This window comes from Symsagittifera roscoffensis, chromosome 10, assembly GCF_963678635.1.
Source record: "Symsagittifera roscoffensis chromosome 10, txSymRosc1.1, whole genome shotgun sequence".
NCBI classification, from domain to species: Eukaryota; Metazoa; Xenacoelomorpha; order Acoela; family Convolutidae; genus Symsagittifera; species Symsagittifera roscoffensis.
Genome location: NC_087071.1, coordinates 46,002,051 through 46,028,627, shown reverse-complemented (window position 1 = coordinate 46,028,627; position 26,577 = coordinate 46,002,051). Strand labels below are relative to the sequence as shown.

General features: G+C 47.1%; 2 protein-coding genes across 2 annotated transcripts in view; one reads left to right on the top strand and one right to left on the bottom strand.

Moving 5' to 3' along the window:
* Positions 1–26,577, bottom strand: part of LOC134855244 (zinc finger protein 260-like) — a 400,784-nt gene that overhangs the window by 14,154 nt on the left and 360,053 nt on the right. The window lies entirely within an intron of this gene.
* LOC134855080 (uncharacterized) lies at positions 6,438–8,071 on the top strand. The gene is made up of 2 exons (XM_063871460.1): positions 6,438–7,074; positions 7,422–8,071. The coding sequence occupies exons 1-2, from the start codon at positions 6,438–6,440 to the stop codon at positions 8,069–8,071; spliced, it is 1,287 nt and encodes a 428-aa protein (XP_063727530.1).

Below are 26,577 nucleotides of genomic sequence, written 5' to 3'. Positions count from 1 at the left end.
AGTAACCCTCCGATTAGCTCCGTGGATAGAGCTAACGACTTAAGGATTGGAAAAGGAAGGAATCGGAGGGTCCAAATTTGATAGTTATTGGCCAAATTTTTGTCTCCAAACCAATTTTGGTCCTGTTTTTTGCATTATTCCAGTGCCATACAGGGCTAATACGCTCGTTTCAATTAAATTTAGGCACTTTCAATAGGAATTGCGGAAAAAGTTTTTCAGAAACTATATAGGTGGTGAAAAAAGGCCATTTGGACAAACACGTTTTTGGCGATTTCTCAAAGACTAGCCAACCGATCGGGTTAATTTTGGTACCATATGTCGACGCTTTTGACTACTTATTGACCCTCCTTAGTGAGTTAAGGGGGACCCTCCGAAGTCTCTTGGGTGACTAAGAAACCCTCCGAAGTAACCCTCCGGAGTGACTTAAGCCCCTTAGCAACCCTCCTTAGTGGAAAATTTCCACGAGACCCTCCGAAGAAGTTAAAACAGTCCCTCATAGAAAATTTAGCTTGTTTTGACGCCTTCGTAAGCTAGTTGAAGGCCCTTTTCAAAAATTTGAATTTTTTGGAAGGAGCCTCCGAAGTAACCCTCCGGAGCTTATTAAGCCTGTTATTGACCCTCCTTAGTGAGTTAAGGGGGACCCTCCGAGGTCTCTTGGGTAACTAAGGTACCCTCCGAAGTAACCGTCCGGAGTACGCTAAGTGTCTTAACAACCCTCCGAAGTAACCCTCCGGAGTGGCTTAAACCTCTTGGCAACCCTCCTTAGTGAAAACTTGGGGAAACCTTCTGGGGCAATTTGAGAAACAGAAAATATCCATTTAGGGTTGGGAAAAGAGGTCAACTAACAACGGGCGTGCATATTAGGATCATAGGAACCCATTTGACCCGGAAATTTGTGATCAACTTTTGATTTAGATCGGGTGCATCAGAAGTACCCGAACCAAAAATTTTTTTGATTGTGATTTGGGTTGTGTGGTTGTCTTGTGCTACTTAATAGGAAAGCTCGGCAATCCGGAAACACATAGAAGAAGACCACGGTGAGTGTATTAGGCAGATACACACTCACCTGAGAAGAAAAGTTGTTCCCTGCTCTCGTGCACTTGGAGCGTTCCGGGTGTGGGGGAGCTTTTTCATAGACTTTAGAAATTTTTCGATCAGAGGTTGCCTTGAGCTACTTAGTAGGACAGCTCGGGCAATCGCAGGACACCTAAAAGAAGACCTCGGTGGGTGTATTAGGCAGAGACACACCCACTTGAGAGGACTGTGTCCTGGGCTTCGTTCTTTCGGATCGTTCCGATAGAGGGAAGTCTTTTTCTTTAAGACTAAGTTTTATTGATCTGTTTCTGAATCATCACTGCTTTTTACCGAAGATTGTTTGATTTCAACAAAGCAGTGACTTGATACGAGTGTGGCAGTAAATTGATACTGACGAAAGATTGCTGTCACCTGTAGGATATTCTTATCTGATTGTCGATTGTGTTTTGTGTATTGATTATGTCTTGTGAAAATTTTGTGATACTGTTATACTATACAACGGGGTTGAGTTAGCATTATATCAATACTGAATAGGCCCTGTGTGTAACTTTAGCTGAGTCACTAGAATTGTCATTAAGAAATCTAAGAGACATTTTGATGCTAACGGAATCGAGTAGGCAGCGTTAAGTAATTTAACTTGATCTTGTTTGCGGTACGTGTGCATTGCATTAATTTGTGCGAGCATTACCGTTTATTACAAAGAATGCAGCGCAGGGACTCCTTAGGATTTACTACTAAGATTCCCAGGCTGAGCAAGGGAAGTACGCGAAAATTTAGAACTAGGCGTAGCCAATCTTCGGTTAGCAGCGTTCCAGACGTTTTTGCTGATAACGAATCGACTAAAGGTCAAGTTGATCTTTCAGTGAGCGAAATGAAACTAAGAAGCGAGAAGAACCTCCATGGCAATCAAGGGCGAAACGCCGAGGCCGGAACGGCGAGCGAGACGCTTATGGACCCTTTTGACGAAGGGGAACAAACGCTTATTTGACCCGACTTTGAGCCGAGCGAGGACCTTGAACGGGAGGAAGTCGAGAGGACAGAGGAGGCCTTGGAGCGTGCCGAGGTCGAGCCTCGATAGGAAGTAATGTTCAGGGGAATGTCCAAATCAGAGACCAAGAGTCACAAAGGGAGAAAAGATTTTTCACAAACGACCAAAACACACTCTTCTCTGGCAAAGCAGAGCAAGAACGCGATGATGTGGAGTATAAGTCCGAGTGAAGAAGAAACGGGTTCGAAAGCGAAGAAAAGTTGGAAGTCTCTGTACGATGAGCGCAGGGCGTCACTACAAACCGAAGGTCTATCTTCCAGTTATGACCATCCGGAGATAACACACCCGAATGTGAACTTCACGCCGTGTCCGAGGAACGACATCAGCAGAAAAGCGTTGTCCACTTCGGCGACCAGGTCTATGTCTGATGGGATAACCCTGGGAGTATCCTCGACCTTCGACAGATTGATGACGTCGGTGGGCAAACAAAAAGGCGGTGCGTCATCAAGTACCAGGTTGCAGCCGCAGTTGACCTCATTTTCTCTGGGGCTAACCCCGCCATTGGGGTCAACTGGCGATATAAGTGACATGTTTGCTGGCGTAATGACTGGTCTGGATGAACTGAGACGGGACATGACTAAAAGAATAGATCAAGTTGACGAGAGAGCTCACCAGGGTCGAGAGAATTTGAGAGATGAACTAAGTCGCAGGCGAGGGTTGATCAGGCTCGATTGATTCGCAACACCGATCAATGCCTGGCGGAGAGACTGGCACAGGCAATAAAGGAGTCAGAGGAAAGAGAGGCTGACTGTTGAACGATGACATGAGGATGACAAGAGAGGATGACAAGAGAGATCGAGCGACTGTTGAGGATGACAAGAGAGATCGAGCGACTGTTGAACGATCATGATAATACCTACGTCCATACGATGACTAGCCTGGAAAAAAGGTTAGATGCCAAATCTGACCTAATGATGCGGAAAATTGACGCGATCCTAAATGGGAGCAATTGAGAGGAGCGTTCCAACCCAAGGGAGCGCTCACGCCATGCGAATGATGGAGATGGTACGGGCAGCTATGCCAGGGCCCAGCAAAGTTCGAGAACGAACTACGATTCTAGGAATAGGGAGCGGCTCAGGGCAGCCCCCTCGAAGTCTAGCTGGACGAATCCAGCCCCGCCGGAAGCAGATGCTACTCCGGAGACATGGTTGCCCACTGTGCCACAAGTCAGGTCAGTGCCAGATCTCACTACGGTCTCGCAGGACACAACGATGTATGCCTCGATGTTTGAACCTCTGAATAGATCCCTCGAAACATTCATCGCCAAGCTCTCGAAGTCAACCGAGAGAGGAGAGAGGTCAAAAAGGACATTGAAGAAGCCTAACTCATACAAAGAGGAGTCAGATGGCTGCATTGATACTTGAATAGAGGCGATGAAGTTGCACTTTGAAGAGGAGAGTCTCTCCAAGAAACAGGAATGCAGCGCACTAACGAGTAACCTGGAGGGTACTGCCCTAAATTGTGTAATGGCGAAAAGAGCCAATGAAAGAGACAGCGCTCGCAAGATATTCGACATCCTGCTGAATCGTTTCGGCTCTGGAGTACAAGGCCACCAGGCTATGGTGAAGTTCGAAAAGAGGCGTCAAAGGGATGACGAATCCATAGACAAGCTTTCGGACGACCTTGAATTGCTTAGGAGGAGAAGCAATCCCGATGAGAGAATATCCGAGCGAAATTTGGCGATAGTTTTGAAGTTCATGGACGGAGTAAAGAGTGAGGAGTTGAAAACGATGTTAGCCACACACTTCACCCTGTCGCTTGACCAGGTACCCACGCCTGATGATTTGCGTATGAAGTCACGTGAATACTTGCTCATAAAACCAAGGGCGCAAAATCGTTACAGCAATTATGGCAACTACAGCGGGACGAACACTGGCGCAAGCTCCAGTTGGTACAAGCCTCGCGACGACATGGACAAGAGGATGTCATGTGCGAATTGTGGTTCGATGGACCATCATGTTTCCGGGTGTTCTGCCTACAAACAGAACATGAAGGCAATAGGCTACTTTCTCGACGACGTCGATGCGACCGACGAGGATCAAGAAGAGTACGTTCGAGGGCTCATCATGAAATAGGGACCGAGGTGCTTCTTCTGTAACTTGGAGGGACACTTCAAGTCGGACTGCACTCAGTTTTGGGATGCAGTGGCAGACGCGAAACACTCCCGCCACGAAGAGGCGCTTTCGGGTGTCAAGGCCAGTCGAGCACGTCTGATGAACGAGGCCGAGTCTCGGAGAAAAGAGACGGCGCCGAGCACCTTTACGACTAAGAAGGTGAAGACCTTGCCTGACGAGGTGGTAACCTCGAACCTGTAGGCAGAGTAGTCGGCCAGCCCTTTCAAAGTAGATTATGGTTTGGCGGCAAGGACAGCGTTAGAGAATGTCAAACAAGAGCTAGCCACGAAAGAAGTGGAGCAATGGGTAAGGTCGGAACTGGAAAGCACGGATCTTCGGGAAAAATTTAACATTCTGAGTAAAACGACGCAAGAAGAGGACAAACAGGAACCCAGAAAGCAGGGACTAAAACTGAATGTCATATCTGGTAGAACTTTCGGAATGACGAAAGAAGGGACGAAGATAATGTCCATTATCTCAGTCGCAGGACACCAGGTGGTCAAGAACTTGAGTGAACCATCCGAGATTACACTAGTCCACCTGGACATTTATGCAGACTACCTGAGGGAGAAAGATCCCAAGCTGGACTCCAGGGCAGTGCGAGCGATTTTCACGACAGGAGGTCCAAGGCTGATGAGAGTGGATGGACATTACATAGAGGTCCATGGCAAATATCCGATTCTGATGAATGTGGACGGAAACAACATTTACACAAAAGCTCACGTAACTGATGCGAGTGATCAGGTAGGCCGGATATATATTGGCCAAGAAGAGTTGAAGGTGCGACGAATCGGACACAATGCCATGTTTGAACAGGATGCGGTCTACATAGGTTGCGAAGCCGATCTGGCAGCACATGTGCAGACAACTTTCAGATGTGCAGGGCAGACAACTTTCAGTGAAAGGACTGTTAGACACGGGTGCAGTGGTCAGTGTGATGCCAGTCAAAACCTTGGACTGACATGGGCTTTGATAGGTCGGATCTGATACCGACAAACATCAGACTGGTAGCTGCCAATCAGGGAGCAATCTATGTGACAGGACGCACCCCTATTATATCACTGCAGCTTGGGGAAGACATCTTTGAATGAGCTTCCTGGTGGTGGAGAATTTGGACGAATCCGATCAATTCATCCTGGGAAGGGACTTTGTACGCAACTTCGATGTCACGATCGACCTCAATGACGGATTGATCAGGATCAAAGATCCGGAGAGGAAGTATGAAAAGAAACCTCTTGAAAAGAAGCCAATTTTTCTAGATCGAAAAGTGAGATTGAAACCAAACCAAGCCGTAGTAGCGACGTTTAGGATGAGGAATCTTAATGAACTCAGAAATGACAGACAGGTGTGCCTGGTACCAAATCCGAACAATAAGAGCTCGGCTATTTTAGGAAGAAGCTTCTCACTCACTCAGAGCGGACTGTGTGTGAGTGTGGTGTTGAGCACAGAAGCAACAACAGTGACAATACAGAGAGGATACAAACTTGGCTGCGCATTGCCTCTGAACACAGACTTTCAGAGAACTTAAAAAAGTTTGATGTAACTAAAGGTCCCTTGCATGCGAACCAAGAATGTATATTGAAGAGAGTAAATGAATTGAAATCTTCTAGGAAATTGTTTTGAATGAAGTCAGAAACAGATGATGGGTTGTCTAGTTGTTCGAACTTTCCCGAGAGACCGACAGAAACAGAGTTAGCAGCGAATAAACCGGTCCTACCTGAGATAGAACATTTGAAGGGTAAAATATCAGACAAGGAACTAGATTCGCTCAGGGCGGTGCTAGGTCGGAACGCAGACGTTTTTTCGAAACATAAGGCCGACATAAGTTGCTGTAATTTTGTAGAACACGAGATTGAGATAGAAGAGGGCTCGGTACCTCATAGGGAAGGGGCGAGAAGAATGACCCCTCATAAGTCAGAAGCGTGCAGGAAGGAAATCGAGATGTTAATGGAGTACGACATGATCGAGCCTAGTAAGTCCCCGTGGTCTTGTGGCGTGGTCATGGCTAAAAAGAAAGGTGGTAACTCAGGTTTTGTTGTGATTTCCGTTATCTGAACGCAGTGACTTTAAAGGACGCATACCCGATTCCCCGCATCGATGAGAGCCTATCCAAGTTGGGGGACGCGAAGTTCTTCACGACGTTAGATCTGGGATCGGCTTTCTGGCAAGTGCCACTCCGAAAGCAAGATCGTGAAAAGACGGGCTTCGCGTGCGAGCTGGAATTGTTCCAGTGGAAGAGGATGCCGTTCGGATTGTGCAACGCGTTGGCCACATTCCAGCGACTGATGGCCCAGGCACTCACGAGTGTGACGAAGAAATACGGGAACATCATCATGTGTTACGTCGATGATGTCGTGATCGCAACGCCAACCCTAGAGGATCAGATAGAGAGGTTAGATGAGGTGTTTACTTGCATGAAGCAGGCGGGATTGAAGTGTAAACCCTCGAAGTGTGAAATCCTCAGAGACTCCATAAAGTATCTAGGCCGCCTGGCGGATAAGCTTGGAGTGAGACCCGATCCCGAAGCGGTCGAAGCTGTTTTGACCTGGAAGGCACCCAAGACAGATACACAAGTGATGAGTTTTTTGGGGTTCACTAACTCTTATGAGGAATTCGTCAAGGGATACGCCGATAAAATATACCCCATGCAACAGTTGATGAGAAACAAAGGCAAAAAGTTCACTTGGACTGATGAGGCACAAGGTTCATTTGAAAACCTTAAATGTGAACTTTGCGAGGCACCAGTCCTCGGTATGCCAACAGAGAAGGGGATGTTTGTGTTGGACACGGATGCATCAGTGGTTGCGATATCAGGCATACTTCACCAGGAGCAAGAGTGGAACGGGAGAACAGTTCTCCATCCAATAGCCTACGGAAGTAAGTTCTTGAGCGATACCGAGATGAAGTATGGCGCACCGAAAGCGGAAATGTTCGCGGTGATCACTTTCGTGGAAAATTAAAGGGCCTACTTGGGCAGTGCTCCCTTCAAGTTGCGCATGGATAATCGTGCCCTTGCCTGGCTGAAAATATATTCGATGGATCAAAGTTATATTGATCGTTGGGTCGTGCGCCTGGACGAATACCACATGATTATAGAGCACCGTACCCATGACAAGCATCAAAATGCTGATAACCTCAGTAAGAAGACAAAACAGAATTCTATGAGCGACTCGAAGAAAAGTAGGCTAACCAAGCGGAGGCCAAAGACGGGTTTTCTTTCCTAGACAAGGAGACTTACGACAAACTACCACCAACTAGGTGGCTGATTAAGTCAGGGCACCCTATACCAGGACACTATGAACTTCCAGTGGAAACGGCCGCGGAGATAAAGTTTTTAGCCAGGGGTGAAGCCGTTCCGCTGGATATGCTAGTCCCATCCAATCTGGTACAGCAGGAGCTCACCAGGTTGGGTATAAACAGCATAGCTCTGCTCAACAAGAGAGTGAATGTGGCGCCGGACGTCATGGGGCAACTTAGTGATTTGCTGGATAGAGAAGTCGACAGAAATGATCGTGAGTGGATGGAGACCATGCAGCGATTGACCGTAACTGAGAAAACGGAGAAGAGGCCAGTGATCATTCTCGGTCGCGATGTGGAACGGGATTGCCGGTCGATAGTGAACCAGCTGATGATCTCAATGCCGAAGGATGTTTTGTTGAGGACTTCGTTCATAGAACGTGGGAGACCGACCCCGGTCCAAGTTACAGAGAGAGTCAGGGTCAAGTCGAAATCCAGCTTCACGAGAAAAGTACATTTCACGGATGTAACAGAGGAGTACGATCCGAGCTCAGATTGCTCTTCCTGGGACGAAACAATGTCCGGGGAGTCGGACACCTCCAGGCCCGTGCAGGACGATTTGTCCGGGAGAGGTTGATGAGACCATCTAGGGACAAAAATTTGTCCGGGGAGTCGGATTCAAAGCGACCAATGGACAGAGTTTTGTCTGGGGAGTCGAGAAACATCACAGACAGATCGATGACGGAACATGATGATGCGGAATCATTCGGCTCAAGTGATGACTCGAGGCCTCAGTCCTGGGACAACACATCCGAGACTACTTCCAATTCTGATGTTGGTGGACTGTTGGTGGACTGGAAGCAGCGCGGGTTGGACAGAGAAATGCATCAGGATACGGACAGAGACAGGTACACCTCCGAAAAGGAGGGCACTGTGGTGGATAATGCCGCCGATGAGCTCAAGCTGATAGCAGTCTCGAAACGCCCAAGGAGATTGCTGCCACATGGTACGGTCGTCCGTACCAATCTGAAACCATCTGTGCAGGAAGCGACGCCTTTGAAGAAGATATGGTGAGTCAAGTTGATGGACGATGCTCATGCTCCGGAGATAATGGGCGAGCAATTAAAAGTGATAAAGACGTATCTGAAAGCCAGATACCGGCTGTCGGATCTACTAAGGGCTCAACGAAATGATAGAATGACGAGCAATCTGAAGAGATGGATCGAGAATGGAGCACCTGACAAAGGAGGTTTGGAGGAGGACAGCTACAAGATTTTGAAGCAGCTTTACATGAAGAGAAAAGATCTACTGTACCTGAAAAAAGACGGAATCATAGCCTGTAAACAAAAAGAGGAGGACAAGGTCCTTTACAAGTACAATTCGATAGTGTTACCACAGTTGTGCCAGACTGAATTGCTCTTTCGTTCACATGATCAGATGGGCCATCAAGGAGTGGACAAAGTGTACAACAGGATACAGAAACGATTCGAATGGCCTGGTTTGAAAAAGGCTTGTGAAAAGTGGATCTCTGCATGCTTGTTGTGTCAACAGGCAAAAGACCCCAGGAAACTAAGATTCCCTCTGCAGTCAATAGAATCATCGGGATTCAATGAAATAGTGCAGATTGATCACAAGAACATATGCATGACAGCCACGGGCTACAATCAGGTGCTGGTAATCACATTCCAATCGGACAAAGGCAAAGCATTCGTAGGGGATCTCACGAAGGAGTTAATGAAAAGGTCGCAGGTAGCACAGGCCCGCTCGACCACTTATCACCCGCAAACGAATAGCCTGGTCGAGAGGCAGAATCGCACGCTGGTATCCATGTTGAGAGTTTATTGCTCACGCTAAATGGATGACTGGGATAGTCACTTGCTGCAAGTGATGGGTGCTTACAACAGCACAGAGCGTTCCACCACGGGAATAAGTCCGCATATGATGCTAACGGGTCACGAAAAAGCGCGTCCGTTGACGTTTTTCTACCCTGAATACGAAAGGAAGAGAACAGCACTGCAAACGTCCGTGCGGGATGTCATTAGAAGACAGCAGGACCTCAATGACTTATGCAGGAGGAACACGCGACAGGCGCAAATTAGACAGAAACGGAGGTTTGATAAAAAAAAGGACTGCCGATGCAAAAGCCTATCCATATGGCGATTACGTCTGGGTATTTCAGGAGGTGGTTCCACCAAAAAGAACCAAAAAATTATTAAAAAATGGCGTGGCCCATTTCAAATAACAGAAGTGCACCAAGGAGGTCGATATTATCGACTGGGCACAGGAAGAGCAGCTCATTACGAAAACATCAAACCGCACAATGCCTCATCAGAGGACTGGTGCATCCCAGGAGACATGGAAGAGGGAGACTATTTGATAGTGAATCCTGCTTGTGAGGTGAATGAAAGAGGCACTCGCGACAAAAACGACGGAAATGAGGTGGTGGATGATTGCGACCTACCACTGGACCTAGAGTTGACCGAGCGAGTAGAGGTGGCTGACGAAACTCTACCCTATGTCGAAGAGGACTGGTACTTCCCAAAACAGACTGAAATTAACAAAGGAATACAACCTGACTTTCCTCTCACCAGGGAGACACGCCAGAGCAAGAGAAGAAGGTGTAAGAAGAAGTACAACCCGTATGGCGAGTATTTCGTCATAGACAGGATAGTTTTAAGTGATATGATGGAGTCGCTGGTGGGATTGGATGAAGTAGCGGTGCCAAGGGAGATCGACTTGGTGAATGACATGGATGAAGATTGGATCGACGATCGCTCCGAACCAGAGGTGGATCAGGTTCATGAGCAAGAAGTAACGAACTTGCGAGTGCTCGAATGGCTTCACGATCTGCCGACGGATCCTAAAGAGACAATCTTGAAGATTCAGGGTGTTGATAAAGACGGCATCAAACACGTCAGCTATGACAATACCGAGTCCAACTGGGTCGCTCCAGATGGCCCTCTACGCGTTCCGCAATCCAATCTCGATCTGCTCGACCTTGGGCGATCGACGGGGACGTCGATGGATATTTTTGTCCGGGGAGTGGGGGTAGGACTCACCCACACCCAAAATATAATCATTAAACGGTTATAATCGGCACGAGAAACCGGAGAACTGGAGACGTAGGGCGAGAACGCTAAAAAACCACCTTTTGGACGAATTTTTGAATCTTATTTTGACCTACCGAACCATTATCCAAACATTATCGTCATAACGGACAGCGATTTTATACCCACGGAACGTACATGCGCTGTAGCGATAACCGCGGAAGTAAGCCCCAAAACAGCAATAGCGGCTGATTTCAAAAGAGAGTATAAGAACATCGAGTTTTTATTGAAACAGAGGCCTGGTGTGGGAGGGATGATAGCGCTGCCCCCTGTTGCATCACAGATACCAGGGAAATATTTGTGTTTCCTGGTTACTAAGGCCACTGATAGGCAACACGTAGATCCAGATAGCTTCGTATTGGCCTTGACTCGACTTAGGGATTTTCTGGTTGAGAGAGGAGTGACCTCTCTCTCGTTACCAGTATATGATCCTAATAGGGGAAAGCTACATCCGAGAGAGTTGTACGCCCTTGTACACGTGATTTTTTCAGAAACTGACATAGAGGTTTACTTACAGAACAAGTACTATCTGAGCATATGCTAGAAGTTGCATTCGGCGGTAAGTGGTTTTTATTAAGTTCACTTTATAGAGATTAGGATTGAGTTAGGTTAGCTACTAGGGAATATGTTTTTAGGTAATAATGGAGATACATGATGTTTTGATTTATGTTATTGTTAGGGTATGTTTTATGTGATGTTTATGTCCTGAAAGACCTGGAACACACCAGGTATGGAAGGTGACAGCGCTCATTCGTGTTACCTCGACAACGTTGAAGGTGGACGATCCACCTTGGTGCTAAGTTTTAAATCAGTAACGAAGAAAAATTTCTATGGATTGTTTTAAAGGAGAAAGATGTGAAAGATGTTTTATCCTGAAAATGGGACCGTTACTTGTTTTCATGTCGTTACTTGTTTTTTATATCTTGATTGATCATATCTTGTTTACTGAACCAAAGCAAACTTAAAGAAACTTCACGACACGAGAATCAACACGCAGAAATGGGCAATACAAATGAGTTAATGGAATTTCTCTCTGCGAGTCTAGGAGCGACTCTAGACGAGATCTATCAGCGGCTGATTGATTGTGATTTTACACAAGAAGACCCGTGATTTGCGATGTTTGTGGTCGCACTCCTCAACGCGTTGGGACGAGAGGGTCGAGGGAATCGCCCCACAGAATTGGTGTTAATGCTGGCCTTCGGTGAGTCCGGGACCGCTGAGAGAGGTCAAAATTGATTGATGAGATGGCGCCGAGGAGAAATGTCCGGACACGACTTGGCTCGTGAGCCGGGACTAGGCGAGCAAAGGGATCACCGGCTAGGTGAGATGCCCCTACCCGTTCAGCATGCGCAGCCGCTCATCGGAGCGAAAAGACTACATGATGGGCCGGGCCCGTCACACTCAGTAGACTCCCCAACCACTGCCCCTCCTCTCAAGAGAGTGAAGGTGAGCGAGATCGAGATACAGACCTCGGAGACGATCGAGACCTTAAAGAAGAAAAAAGGGATCAGGACGAGCTGTGTGCCAAGCTGCAGGAGTACAGGACAATATCTCGAGAAAGGGACGAATGGAAGAAGAAGTTTGAAGACCTGCAAATAGCCTACATGGAAGAGGAGATAAAACATCTGAAAGAGCTATATATGGCGAGGGTGAGTCAAGTGTCACCGGAGGTTCTGGCCACGATGAACTCCTCGGAAGCATCCAGGGACACACGTCCCAGGACGAGCGCACAGGAACTGTGCGCATCGAGAGGGCCCGGGGCTCCTCAGCAGACACCATGGTCTGCTCCCAACCCGAGAAACACGATACCAGACCCCTCCGACACCTATCTCGCTCAAGATGATGGAGTTCCAGGGAGAGAATCACCTAGACACGTTGGTGATAATGCTCGGGATAACGACGTTTCGAGGGCCCCTGAACCCCAGAGGGCAAGTGGGAACCCTACTGGTCTGCCTTTTGCATGAACTGAAGGAGAAGTACAGGCCCAGACTTGTGGCTCTATGCACGATACCACAGAACCCGGAGATGGACAAGCCGGTTGCAGACTTTATGAATGGTAACGTGACCCGGTGGAACGAGATGACTCGCGGTCTGGTAAGGAGCAACCCCAGCGGGCTGCGACTCATGGATTTAGAAAACATGCTGCGCATGATTGATCACCTCACGCTCAACAGGGATGGCATACACTTCAATACCCAGCAAAGGAGGCGCTGGATAAACGACGTGTTCCAGACGCAGTTGAGGGAAATGGAACAAGAATTGAGGACATCCGGCTCACTGGCTCGGACCAGTTCGACTGGAGGAGGTATAGTGAGGGGTAATGTGCCAGAATCACTTGCCAATCGCCTCGGGCCCCTGACGATGGGAACGGGCGCAACTGCTCCCGTCGCTCCGAGCTCAGATGTGAGAGCGAGGTTTGGGACTGCCCCTCATCCTAGGACTCAACCGTTGGAGAGTCGACTAGGCAGATCGGTTGATCAGAGCCGGATAAGCTCCCAGACCGTGTCTAGGAGGAGTGATACGTCTGCCATACGTCTGCTTCGACAACAGGACAATCGACGAGCGCCGTGCCGACGGAAGAAGTCAAACCAAACAATATGGTGCTCTGGAACCGTCCAGATCCCAGTAGTTGGGGACAATATAAGACAGACATGTCGGCAAAATTGAACATGAGTACATTGACGGGTCGGGAGGATGCAAGGAAGATGATCGGTGGAGAGGGTCCCACAGTGTCACGGTTGTATCGAATACCGGGTGTCGATTGGCTGGTAGCGGGACAGGAACAGTTCAGCTCCGCGACTACGCTCAGGTATGTGGACCTCAATGGATTGTCTCAGGACAATACCCTTGGACCCTTGAACACTCGATCTCTCACGGACGTCAGTCGGAGAGCCAGAGAGCTGACACCACCTGCTAGGAAGGGTAAGTTTCCGGCAGAGAATAAGCCCAACAACAAGCATCACAAGATGTACAGACAGTTTGCTAAACCTCCCGGCCAAGCGCCTGGTGAAAACTCGAGAGACTATCCCCGAGCGACCTCGGTAGAAGGAGACGACAGGAGATATGCAGGGCTGACGGCACCAGTCGGTGACAGCATGTTCGCCGCTTATGATCCCCTGGATATGAAGGCCGCCAAATATCTGATAGTGGCCAGTTCGGATTATCTCTACACGCCCCGTTCTCTCTTTTGGCCTGATGTGATTTTCTTGACGGCGCCTAAATTGGACTGGGGACAATCAGTAGGCATGATGATAGGTGTACGAAGGGTGGTCAGCATGGAACCGCAGGTGATAGTGGTTGCAGGCTCGAATGATCACCTACAGAGCAGAGGGTTGTTGTCCCGTCTGACGGATGGATCGATCCCGAGCAATGAGGTCATAGGAGAGGCGATAATGACATTGCTCTCGGCCATGGCTGAGGTAGAGACATCAGTGAAACAGCGTTTCACTCAAAATGTGGTGAAGGTTGTCTTTGTGTTATCATCGGGGTACGCCACATTGCCAGAACCCCTTCACTTTGTGTATAGGATGGTCACAACGATAGCAGAGGGACGATTCAGCGTGATAATACCCGCGCCAAATAGAACGGTGGACCCCTCATCCTAGGACTCAACCGTTGGAGAGTCGACTAGGCAGATCGGTTGATCAGAGCCGGATTAGCTCCCAGACCGTGTCTAGGAGGAGTGATACGTCTGCCATACGTCTGCTTCGACAACAGGACAATCGACGAGCGCCGCGCCGACGGAGGGAGTCAAACCAAACAATATGGTGCTCTGGAACCGTCCAGATCCCAGTAGTTGGGGACAATATAAGACAGACATGTCGGCAAAGTTGAACATGAGTACATTGACGGGTCGGGAGGATGCAAGGAAGATGATCGGTGGAGAGGGTCCCACAGTGTCACGGTTGTATCGAATACCGGGTGTCGATTGGCTGGTAGCGGGACAGGAACAGTTCAGCTCCGCGACTACGCTCAGGTATGTGGACCTCAATGGATTGTCTCAGGACAATATCCTTGGACCCTTGAACACCCGATCTCTCACGGACGTCAGTCGGAGAGCCAGAGAGCTGACACCACCTGCTAGGAAGGGTAAGTTTCCGGCAGAGAATAAGCCCAACAACAAGCATCACAAGATGTACAGACAGTTTGCTAAGCCTCCCGGCCAAGCGCCTGGTGAAAACTCGAGAGACTATCCCCGAGCGACCTCGGTAGAAGGAGACGACAGGAGATATGCAGGCTGACGGCACCAGTCGGTGACAGCATGTTCGCCGCTTATGATCCCCTGGATATGAAGGCCGCCAAATATCTGATAGTGGCCAGTTCGGATTATCTCTACACGCCCCGTTCTCTCTTTTGGCCTGATGTGATTTTCTTGACGGCGCCTAAATTGGACTGGGGACAATCAGTAGGCATGATGATAGGTGTACGAAGGGTGGTCAGCATGGAACCGCAGGTGATAGTGGTTGCAGGCTCGAATGATCACCTAAAGAGCAGAGGGTTGTTGTCCCGTCTGACGGATGGATCGATCCCGAGCAATGAGGTCATAGGAGAGGCGATAATGACATTGCTCTCGGCCATGGCTGAGGTAGAGACATCAGTGAAACAGCGTTTCGCTCAAAATGTGGTGAAGGTTGTCTTTGTGTTATCATCGGGGTACGCCACATTGCCAGAAGCCCTTCACTTTGTGTATAGGATGGTCACAACGATAGCAGAGGGACGATTCAGCGTGATAATACCCGCGCCAAATAGAACGGTGGACCCCAACAACTACTACCCATACCGATCTGAGCTTCCTGCCATTTGGGCTGACATTTCTAATGCCATACAGGGGTTCAAAGATTGTAGCACAACTCGGTTGGTGCTGGATGAAGTTCTGGGGTTGGAGCTCTCCAACTTTGCCAGATTATTGAAATTGAGGCCAGGGATAGATGACGATCATTTGTTAGTACAACAGATGGCTAATGATCTCTGGTTCAGACAAATGGATCACGCAGAAAATGAACAGGGGAGGACGGTTAGAAAAATATGACGTCGGCGGAAGAGGATCTCATGGCATTGGCTTTGCGTACGAAGCCACACACCAATGCATGGTTGTATTTGTCACCGAGATTGTGTACCCTAGGGGGAAGATGCGTTCGAGCATGCACCGGCGTTGATCAAAGAGATACACGCGTATCTGAAAAGCTTGTTTAATGAGAGGGAGTTAGCCGAGGGCATGATCTTGCAGTTGATGCAGGACGTGAATACGATGTCATTGGATAAGTTCCAAGCTAATATCTTGGCCACGAGGGCACAATATGAACGATCAGAGGCTCTATTGGGTGGAATGGGAGTGGGATGGACGCCATCCTTCTTGTCGACATGTTTCCCGAGAGCATCCAGGAACCTGATCGCGAGCTTCGTCAGGGATATCCGGAAACTGTCAATCGGTTTGATATTGGCCTTGTATGTGACATTTGGTCACGTGAATTTCGTGAAGGGACCTGCGAATCTCTTCACCCAAGCTTTGGCTGACCTGAGATTGGACGGGCTCCTCACCCTGATCGCTATGACCTACGGTCGGCTAGGAGATCTGCTCGTGCTGTTGGAAATCGCCTCGCTCAAAAGGATGAAAGACTGGAGGATTCTCCTGCTCCAATATCTCCTGCAACAGAACAGGAGCGTCACAGGAGAGGATAAGGTGGCGACAGATGCGGGTGAGTGCAAACAGTACTGTGGCACACCCTTTCTGACAGATCTGGCTGTCATGATGCGGATCGATCCGCTGGCTCTGATTCATGGACTACGGGAGTTCGTCACGGTGGTGTATGGACCCGTGATGTCATTTGTGTTCCCCGATGTGCAAGTAAAGGCATACAGGAGCTCGGTATTGTATGTCAACCTAGTTTCGGTAGTGGATTGCTCCGTGCTGAATTGGGTGGAACAGAAGGAGCTAAGAGGGCTAGCCAGCGACGACAGGCTGTTTCTCATGTCCAGTTCAACCCGAAGCTTTGGAATCTGCGACCAGTGGTAAAGGATTTAAGAGAGGCGAATAGGGTCCCACTTTTGCCAGAGGCCTACGCACACGTGAAAGAGAACCAGCAAGTGTGGCTTTCCGGGTCCAGGCCGCTGCCGGACCAATGCCCTCGGTACCCACCGGTAAGGAGGATGTTGTTGGGAGTCACATCTTCCGTAATTGCCCCTCGCATCGGAGGGGCTCGTGATGCGGAGAAGAGAATGCTGAAGTGGAGTGAAGGGATGGAGCCGCGCTTCATCAGTTGGAACGTTGCGGCTATGCACACGTTTGACTTCACATTTCCTGATATTTGGAGCTGGAAGAAGATCAAAGCATCACCTTCCAGGAAGCCAGAGGTCTCGACTGGGGTGCGGAATGATGTGTATGCACCTGCAGATGACCTATCGAGATTGAAGTGGTCAGGTGAGGTGAAGGTAGTAATCCTGGAGGTCGCAAAGGAGTGCAGAGGAGGCACATACATAACGGTGGATGATCTGGCGCCACATGGCGAGGAGTCGGTAGAATTCCTGGTGAGCGATGAGTTATTCTACCATGCAGGGGATCTGACCGTACCGGCACTGCCGGATTCGGGCAGGGATATGCGACAAGGCCCCTCGGGACCTAAGCCAAAACCAGACACGAATGATGACGAGCAGATGGATCAGCACGATGATCACATGGAGGGAAAGGGAGAGAAATCGAGTGAAATGGATCTAGGAGCATTAGAGAGAGAGAGACTTGCTGGAATACCAGTTTAGTGAAGACGACGACGGGGAAGTCGATAGGAATCTATTGCTGATGACACCATCGTCTTCCATGTCCCCTACAAAGGAGGCGCCAGCCAATTTATCCCCAGTGGAACCAATAAGCCCGGCGATAGACTACCGGAGGAGGGAGCTACAGAAACTGCTCCATGAGTCACCAAGGAGGCGAAAGATTGAGGAGAGTATGAGGGTATCTTTTCCTGAGCACGCTACAGGAAGAAGAGTGGGAAAGATACCAGAGTGAACTTGAATGTGAGACGGGAGTAACCTGGAAGCAGAGCCGTGAACCAGAAAGTGGTGAGGTCAAAAGCCAGTTCAGTGGTGGTCTCCTTGGCAGGAGTAGCTCATTTAAGCGAAAGTGGGCAAGGAGATGGTGCGATTCTTGCCGGGGGAGAAAAAGAGAACCTGATACCCCCTATGTTATTGGCAGGTTTGACCACAACGGCCACGAGGTCAAAAAAAGCAAGGACTCTGGCGGATACGAAACTGGAAACGGAGGTCGTCAGTCAGTGTGGATCTGGAGGACTTGATGATTACAAGCCCTCGCGAACCAACATGGCCCGAATGAGGCTGGAGGGACAACTCGACGTGGTCGAGTACAGTCGAATCACTGTACCAGACTCAGTCCACATGGGAGATCCGGCAGGGGTGTATGTGGAAATGCTGAAGGCGAGGAATTCTGGGAGAGGGTATCTGATGGCTTGGAAAGAGAAGCAAGCCATGCAGGAATATCTGAGGGAGCTGACGGAGAACTCTAACTTGAACCGGAAAGAATACGGCACGGTGATGTCTTCAGAAGCAAATGAAATTGGCCTGGAAAGACTGCTAGAGATATCTTGGAGGGCGGCCCTCGAAAGATACTTTGACGAGACGATGCATGCGCCGGCGACGGTGGCAGCATACCTAGCTTATCCATGCACCAGGACTGAATTGTAGGTACGATTGGCCTGGTGTTTGATGGGAATTAAGAAGGCGGAGTATGAAGCCAACAACGCCTCGAAATCAAAGGAACAGGAACTGGAATTGATGGAACCCCTGCTAATGTTGATTTCTAGAGACGATTCTGCGATAGCCTGGGCTAAGCGTAAGTATGCCCTTTGCTTCGTAAGGTTCGTGGTGGATCGTAACCCCACTCCTGTATTGGGAGAATGCATAAAAACCATTCGGCAAGGGGGAGTTGATGGTGAACGAAACTTCCTGAGGGCACTCCTGGAGCTGTATCAGGACATGCCGCTGGCCATACCAAACAAGGAGTTGAACGACATGGAGAGCTACCGAAGGTTGGAAGAAGTGAGAAGATATTCCAACTAGGAGTTGAAAGTGAGCCGGGAATTAATTGAAGCGGTCAGGGGACAGAAAGACTATACGACATTGGTAAAGTTGAATTCGTTCCAATATATGTCTGGAATACCAGGTGTGGCGTATAATCTTTTCGTGAACGAGGAAGCCAGGGAAGCGTACTTTGACTATGAACAAGTTATAGTACTCGATTTCTGGGTAGATCGAGTCAAAGAAACTGGCATGTTGATGGTGGAACAGCCCAAGCTGGGCATTGTTTTGGAGGAACGAGTGGTCGAACCCTAGGCTCCCGAGCTCAGGGGGCAATTGAGTTTTGATTGTGGTTCTTGGGACGGTCCCTTGAAAACCAGCTTAGTAACCATGTGGGAACTCATGAAGCCTTCTTGGTGTCCACATCCAAACGCCGGTTTAATCTGGGATATGACGGCGGATATTACGTTGGATTTGGATAATGACGCGAGTTTGCACAATCTGGCCATGATACACCATCTGCTGGCCATGAGAGTAACGAAGCAGAAAAACAACCCATCCACGGAACCATCCGAAGGAACTGCATCGAGTGACTGGCTGAGACAGGGCACCTGTCTAGCTCACTATAGTGGAATGAGCGGACATGTATGCAACTCGGAACATTGCTTGATCACGCTGAGCGAGCAGCATAGCCAATTGGCACAAATGTATGGGAGGTTGAGCATGTCAGATAAGAGTGGAATGGAGTTGATCGCAGACTGTCATGGAGTAACGGAGGTAAACTTGATCACTGCCTTGGTATTTTGCAGCATGACGAGCTCGATAGAGTCACTGGAACGGCTAGAGCGTGCCCATGAGCTAGTGACGTCCCTCAGCGTGGAAGTAATCCCTGGAGCACTACAGACAAAGCAGAAGATCGGAGGCTGGCGAGAAGCTCTGGAAAATGAAATGAACTGGAAGGATAGTGAGGCCTATCATAGACCTACTGGCTCGAAATGTCTGGTGGGTTCAAGCTCTGCACCATATTGCAACCCTACGCACATGGTGGTGATAGATGCGAGGACACATCAGGTGTTGGTCGACCAACTCCTCTCTGTGCCAAAGTGGGTGAGGTTGGCCAGAATGTCAGAAAGGTCACATGATTTATTGGCAAAGATCATTCGGGCCGTCACGAAGAGATCTGAAGGCGAGTTGCAAGACGTAGTGGGTGAAGAGTTCATGAGATTGAACGACGGTAATTTGAGTGAATTCCAGAAGCAGAAGGTGAGTGGAGCGTTACCCACTGAATTCCCCACCATAGAAGAAAAGGACGAGGTGCATAGAATAATGATGGAGGTGGAACCGTTGCTGGGAGCCTCAGGGTATCGGACCCGAAGGAACATAATAATGGCCCATGGGGAGTATTCTTGCCACTGCCTGGCGAGTGTCGATCGTGTGGTGAGTTCCATGCTGGCGGTGAGGTGGTTAGAGGCCAACGCGGGAACAAGTGAGCAGGAGACGGCCATGAAGACTCCTGAGCAGCTAAGCAACGTAAAGATGAACCGCAGCTTAGATCTTTTCAGAACCACCTGCAAGATTCTGAGAATACTCAAAGCCATTAAAAGAATATGGTCAAGGCAAAGATTGATGCCTTGGTTCCGTGTTGTGATGACGTCATGGATGTATGAACGCGCGAAGTGTCATATGTCTAGGAACACGGAAGCCTGTCAATCAATCCAGCTTGATATAGGACCGGGAGCCTATAAAAGAGCGTTCTTTACGCATCGAAACGCTGTTACCATAGCGGTGAAGCAAGTAGCTGGAGCAAATTGTGTAACTGAAAATGAAAAGAGAGAGGTCTTACGAGCTGACCTAGAGCGGAATGTGAGCCTGTGTCTTCACAACAGTTTTTGCAGGAACCGGGAGCAAAAGGTGAATGTGGACTTGCTATCTTGTTGCAAACCGAGGCTGTTGGAACAGGAGAGTTGGGGGACAGCCTGCAACTCTATGGACATCTTGGAAAAAGTCCTAGAGGACAGTGAAACTGAAGAGCAGGATGAAGAAGCAATGAAACAAGGATGATGGAAACAGGAGGGGAAGTGAAGGCGTGAACAAGAGGGAGAGAAGGAGAAAACTTGATGGTATTTGTGTGTTAAAACTCGAACTAATCAACCAAGTTTGATTTTTGAAATTGTTAAACTTTCTGTTTTGATTTAGTTTGGTCAGACCAAACTTTGAAAATTGTTGCAATTGTTGAAATTATTGAAAGAAAATTTTAGTTGTGCTTCTTATGCATATTTATAGAACATAGGTGAGTATATTTACCTACTTAAACACGACTGATGTTTTTAACCTGTGTAAGACACGTGTTTACCGTGTGGCGACCTGGTAAGTTTGGCTAAACTCGCTCGAAGAAAGTGAGTGACCCAATAACTTTCCTAGCCACAGAGTTTCTTAGTTTTATTATCGAAGAGGACTGCATAAATAACTAATTATACTTGGTGAGTGACATTAAGTTAATTTTTACGGGTGCGTGGCCGTGCCACGTCCCAACTTTTTAATCTGCAAGAGCGAAGAGAAGTTTTATGGCGAAGATGACGTGAGTAGTCAGAAAAGAAATCTAGGACACTCCTCATGGTGCAAATTTTATGAAAATGTTGAAGGGCAGTGAGATGTAGAATGATGCCATTTGTGACACGTAGTGAGTTGAGGTGGAGTAGATAAATTTCATTTTCTTATGCGATTTGTAAGATTGATTATAGAGAACTGGAACACTACTTGACGATAGCCCGGTGTTATGCGATCAATAGGGACATTGATGGGGACTGTCCAGGGAGTATGTGCCATTCTGTCAGATTGGCACAGCGCAACCTTCCAACGAAGCACGAATCAGAGAGAAAAGGTCTTAACAGCGGAAAAGTGCGTGAAAGGAGGGTCGACAGATCGTGAAACTTTAGATTTTCAAAATTTCGATCGTCAAGTTGATATTTCTCAGAAATACGAAAAACGGCCATTTTGACCAAAAAAGCTGAGAAAAAAAGAACAACAGCAAATCTAGTGAAAAATAGTCACACGAGAACAATAGAAAAACGAAGCCTCTTATCGTGACAATCACGCACGATAAGACCCTTAGTGAGAGAAGATTGTGGGAAAGGAGGCTTCGGTGTTGGAAAGCAGTACCCTCCCGTGCCACGAATTTGGAGTGATAACAACATTATCTCGAGGAGAACCAGGAAGCGGAGGCTTGGTCCCCCAGAAACTGTTATATGGTGAAAGACTGTAGTAAACTAACTTTTTAGCTACTCTGATGCCATAGAACTTTGAATTGACGTCGGTTTTATTTGGTATTTTAGAATATGAGTAGCTAGGAAGAGGAAAGGGTCAATCGATCTCCAATGGATTTAATTTAGAACTGTCACAAAAAACATATCAAAATAGGGTATTCGAGCCGTGTTTTTAATAGCAATCACGTAGTCTGAGGATCCGAGACTCAGCTATGTGGTTGTGCTCGCATGTAAACGAAAGCTGATCAAAAGTCGTTTGACTGATGGCCTAAAAATAGTAACTTTTTACTTAGCCCTGAACAGACCAAAAAATTGGCTGGCAAGGCCGAGACGGTGAAAAACGAGTAGAATTAAGGTAACTGACGCCTGCCAGTCGTTAATAGGTACTTTTTTACGCTCCGTCGCTGTGTAGTATTTGGGCGAATGTTACATCCGATCTATAATCATTGTACAGTTACAAAAGTTGCAGGACGCTTTCCGCCCAGCGGGAAGGCTAGGAGAGAAGGAAACAACCCTTACCGGTAGCGAAAGAGCTTCTTTGGCGAAGTGCAAGAAAACTATAGGGTCTCCTATTGAAATGAAAAGTTACAGGTTCCAGTCGGTCATATTTGGAAGTTTGACCTTGAGTTGAACGTTTAACCTTGATTTTCGGGGACGAAAGTAACTTTTCAAATTTTCGAATTGAGCCTATCATGCTCGCGACAACTGAAAATGTGAGAAGTCAGAGAGAAGGCTCAAGTAAAAAACGAGGGAAAGTTTTTTAAAAAAATACGAGTTTAAAATTGCTATTCGCAATTCTACCAGAATTATGCGACACGAGTAGAGATATCTTGATCCCGATAGAAAATGAAGAGTTCAGGAAGAGCGATAGAGAAGAATGACCAATTAGACCAGAGTGATACTTGAGTGGAAAGGTGGACAGCTGAAGCTGCCCAATGGTGTGGAGAGAAAAACATCTCCAGTTAAACTTAATTACCTTAAATCAGTTGTAGAGTTGCTTTACAATTATTAGTTATTCAAATCTAGAGGTCGTGTGGGTATGTGAGTACCTAATTTAAATTTCTTGAGGGTATTTATGTTGAATTAAGGCAAGTTTTTAGGTTAATCAATCTGAATTGGACCAAAGGTCCACCTCCGATGAAAAATAACGCTGTGCTTAAGTTTACGACCCTGTTTTTAATGGCGTTCGCTTGTTTTGGGTATTTCGAGACCTAACCATGGCGATGTTCTTTTTTCTAGAGTGCGGGTACTTTGGTAGTAGCCTTTAAGCTAACACGGTTTGTAGTTTCATTTCGCAAGTGAACCAAATTGACTCCGACCGCATGAGGTAGAAAAACACAAGAGATAGTGTCCCTGACTCTTGAGCCAATGGTTATAGGGCCTATTTCGCTTAGCCTCATTTGTGACTTAAATAGGTGACTTCTAAATTACAAAGTGTTTTTTGGCGATCCTAGGTATTTTTACGACATAAAGACTACGAGATCGAACTTGACGCAGCTCTTGGCTACATGCTCATTCTAGAGTACCGTGTCCATCTTCTGGTTGTACAGTGGTAGTTTTTTTAAAACAAACGAGAAGTTTTCCGGTGAGCTTTCCGAAAAGATACGTAGCTAACCGAGTAAGGGGGCCACTAGAAGGACAAAAAACGAGTAAAAGACCAAAAGCGAATCAAAAAACGAAAAGGATTAAAAATAGGAACAAAAACGGTAAAATAATTCAAAAAGGAAAGTGGCTTTGATTTCCAGATTATGTGGATCGAGTTTTTTTTTACTTAAGTAGTATATTCATACCGTTTTTAATTGAGACCGATCAAATCAGCAAAGTAAAACAGGTGCCCGAGTTTGGGGCGTTGAATGGGTTTTCAGATAGCCTTGGAACCTCAGAGAACGACATGACTGGAACAGGTGACCAGGCAAGAGGCCAACTGGTTCTCAGAAATGGGAGCAGGAGACTAGGAAGAGACGGTCAGCAGCATGACCAGAGCAGTACAACAGTGAGAAGGCATCACAAGGGTGTTCTGTGTGGTCAAACGGGTATCGTTAAAATCCACTTTATACTTTAGGAGATAAGTGCACAAGTGAATAAGCGGGACCCCACTGTTTCGAGGGACTTTCTCTTGAGAGGTTTAAGACCCATCGCTCTTTTTTTTGGCCTAAGTGGGGGCAAGATAGGGGGAGGTTAGAAGGGGGCTGGTTAAGACAGAGGTTGATGGTTGGAAATTGTAAACAGGGGGGGCTTCCGTACATTAACTATACAATCGATTTCGTCGATTTAGTTAGATTAGATTGACTAAAGTCAGGAACGATCTAGTTAAAGACACAGAACAAGAGTTGGAACCCGATGGTACCCGATAGTAAGCTCGAATTAATATAGGTGTCCTGGCCGGATCAGTTGACGGAATCGGAAATAGACGGTTGCATTTCGGGTACATTGATTTTTTCTTGTTTTTCTTAGCTGGCTTTTTTTGTTTTTGGTTTTCATTATTTCACGCAGTACTGGTGCATCTGCAACCACAAAAAGGTTTAAAAACAAGTTTTACTTCGAAATGCATTGGGTTTGAGAAAGAAAGGGAATTTCAAGGAAACTCAATAAAACTTGGTTAGCAGAATCAGGTTTTGGGGGATTTTTTACACGAGCGCTAAAGGTGGTATTGCGATTTGTTTGAAAATCCCAACACTCGAGTTAAGGTACTGGGAAGTTCTTCACACGACTTCCGGAACTGTATTGGGATAATGGATAAAGTTTCCAAATTTTTGAGCTACGTTAGTGGAGGAGGTTACAAGAGTCTTTGTGGCAGTTCTAGAATAGTGATCTAAGTGTCATAACACCTGAACCCTGGGATAGTGATCTAAGGGTCCCATCACTTGAGTCCTTGGATAGTGATCTAAATGTCCCAACACTGGAGTCCTTGGATAGTGATCTAAATGTCCCAACACTTGAGTCCTGGATTAGTGATCTAAGGGTCCCAACACTTCAGTTCTGGGATAGTGAACTAAGGATCCCAACACTTGAGTCTTGGGATTGTGATTTAAGGGTCCCAACACTTTACCGAAGGGTCCCAACACTTTATCGAAAGGTCGCAACACTTTATCGAATGGTCCCAACACCTTAGGGAAGGGTCCCAACACCTTAGCGAAGGGTCCCAACACCTTAGCGAAAGATCCCAACCCTTGACTTAAGGTTTCTAAGTTCCTGGGAAACAAAACTGAGATTAATAAACTGAAATTGAGACCATAGAGAAGTTTTACCGTGCAACTTTTTAACTAATTTTTAAGAATAATTTGTGGTTTTTCTTATATTTTGATTGGAATTTACAAAAAGAACATGTACAAATTAGAATTGTAAATGAAAGAAAATTGTTAGATTAAAATTATGAAGATAATGACAGTGTCGCTAGTGGAAGGGAAAAGAATAGGACTCAAGCAAAACCAACTGTCAACGCAGCGGAAGCAAACAACAACAAACCCGAGAGTAACGAGAAAAAATATTTCAGTGAATATGGTTAACACAAGAAGCAACAAGGAGTAGAAGACCTATGAGAAACTACCGAAAGAACCAAATGTGACGGTCAAGAAGGTTGATCTCGAGACGCCAGATCAAAGCATAGATGGAGCGGAGCAAAAAACAACAGAATCGACACCTATGTCGAATGTAGAACAACAAGGAACGAAGAAAATTAAGTTCTCACCAATAGACAATGGAGACGAGATAATCAACAACACACAGAACAAGATAAAAGACAATCCACAAATTGAGAGAACATCGTTCACATAGAGGTTTGCGGCGATGGTCGGAATGAAATCGAGAGAGAAGGAGGAGGTGAAAGCAGCGAGTGAATCAAGCAAAACATTTGGTATGGTTTCCGCAATAACAACGGAAACTAACCAGGATAAGGATCAAGTCACAGAGGGAACAGCGGGTAAGCAAATCAAGCGAGCGATGGAGTCAAAAGTATTTTTAATTAAGCTGGAGGACTTGATGACAAAGTTGGAACATATAGACAAAAAGCTAAAGTGCGGTTAGGAGGACCACCAAGAATTTAAGAAACAATTACGACAACAAGAATGAAAACCTAGACAACTACTTTGTCCTGGCGAGGGCCGATGAAGCAAAGCTACAACAGATGGCGGACAAGATGGGGACAACAAATCAGGAGCAAGAGAAACATATCAAGAAAGAAATGGAGGACACGAAGAAGCGGTATAAGACCGTGTATGACAAATTATGGATTGTAGAGACGAGAATGGACACAATGAACAGGAAGCAAGCAGAAATTTCTTGGGCCATACAATCCAAGTTGAATGCACTCTTGAGAAACTCTATTGCTGAAGATAAATCGGCAGCAGACAAGCAACTTGGAACAAGGGTCGATTTTGTGGAACCGCAACGCAAGAAACAAGAATCTACACCATTACCCCAGATTAACAAAAGCATAGGGTCCTTGTTGACCAAAGCGGCTACAAAAGGGAAAGCCTCGACTCAACGAACGAGGATACCCAAGAATTCAGGTGCACACACGAGTATAACACCTGATGCCATGCATTGACATGGGCAAGCAATTGGGAAATGATGAACATGACACTGGAAGCATTCACCACAAGGAACACAGACTCGAGTGATAGAGGAGGTGGTAAATCCAGAAAAACCTTCAAGAAACCGAAGGAATTCAAAGACGATTCAGATGGTTGCATAGATACCTGAGTTGAGGTGTTGAAACTACATCTTGAGCAAGACAACCCGAATGA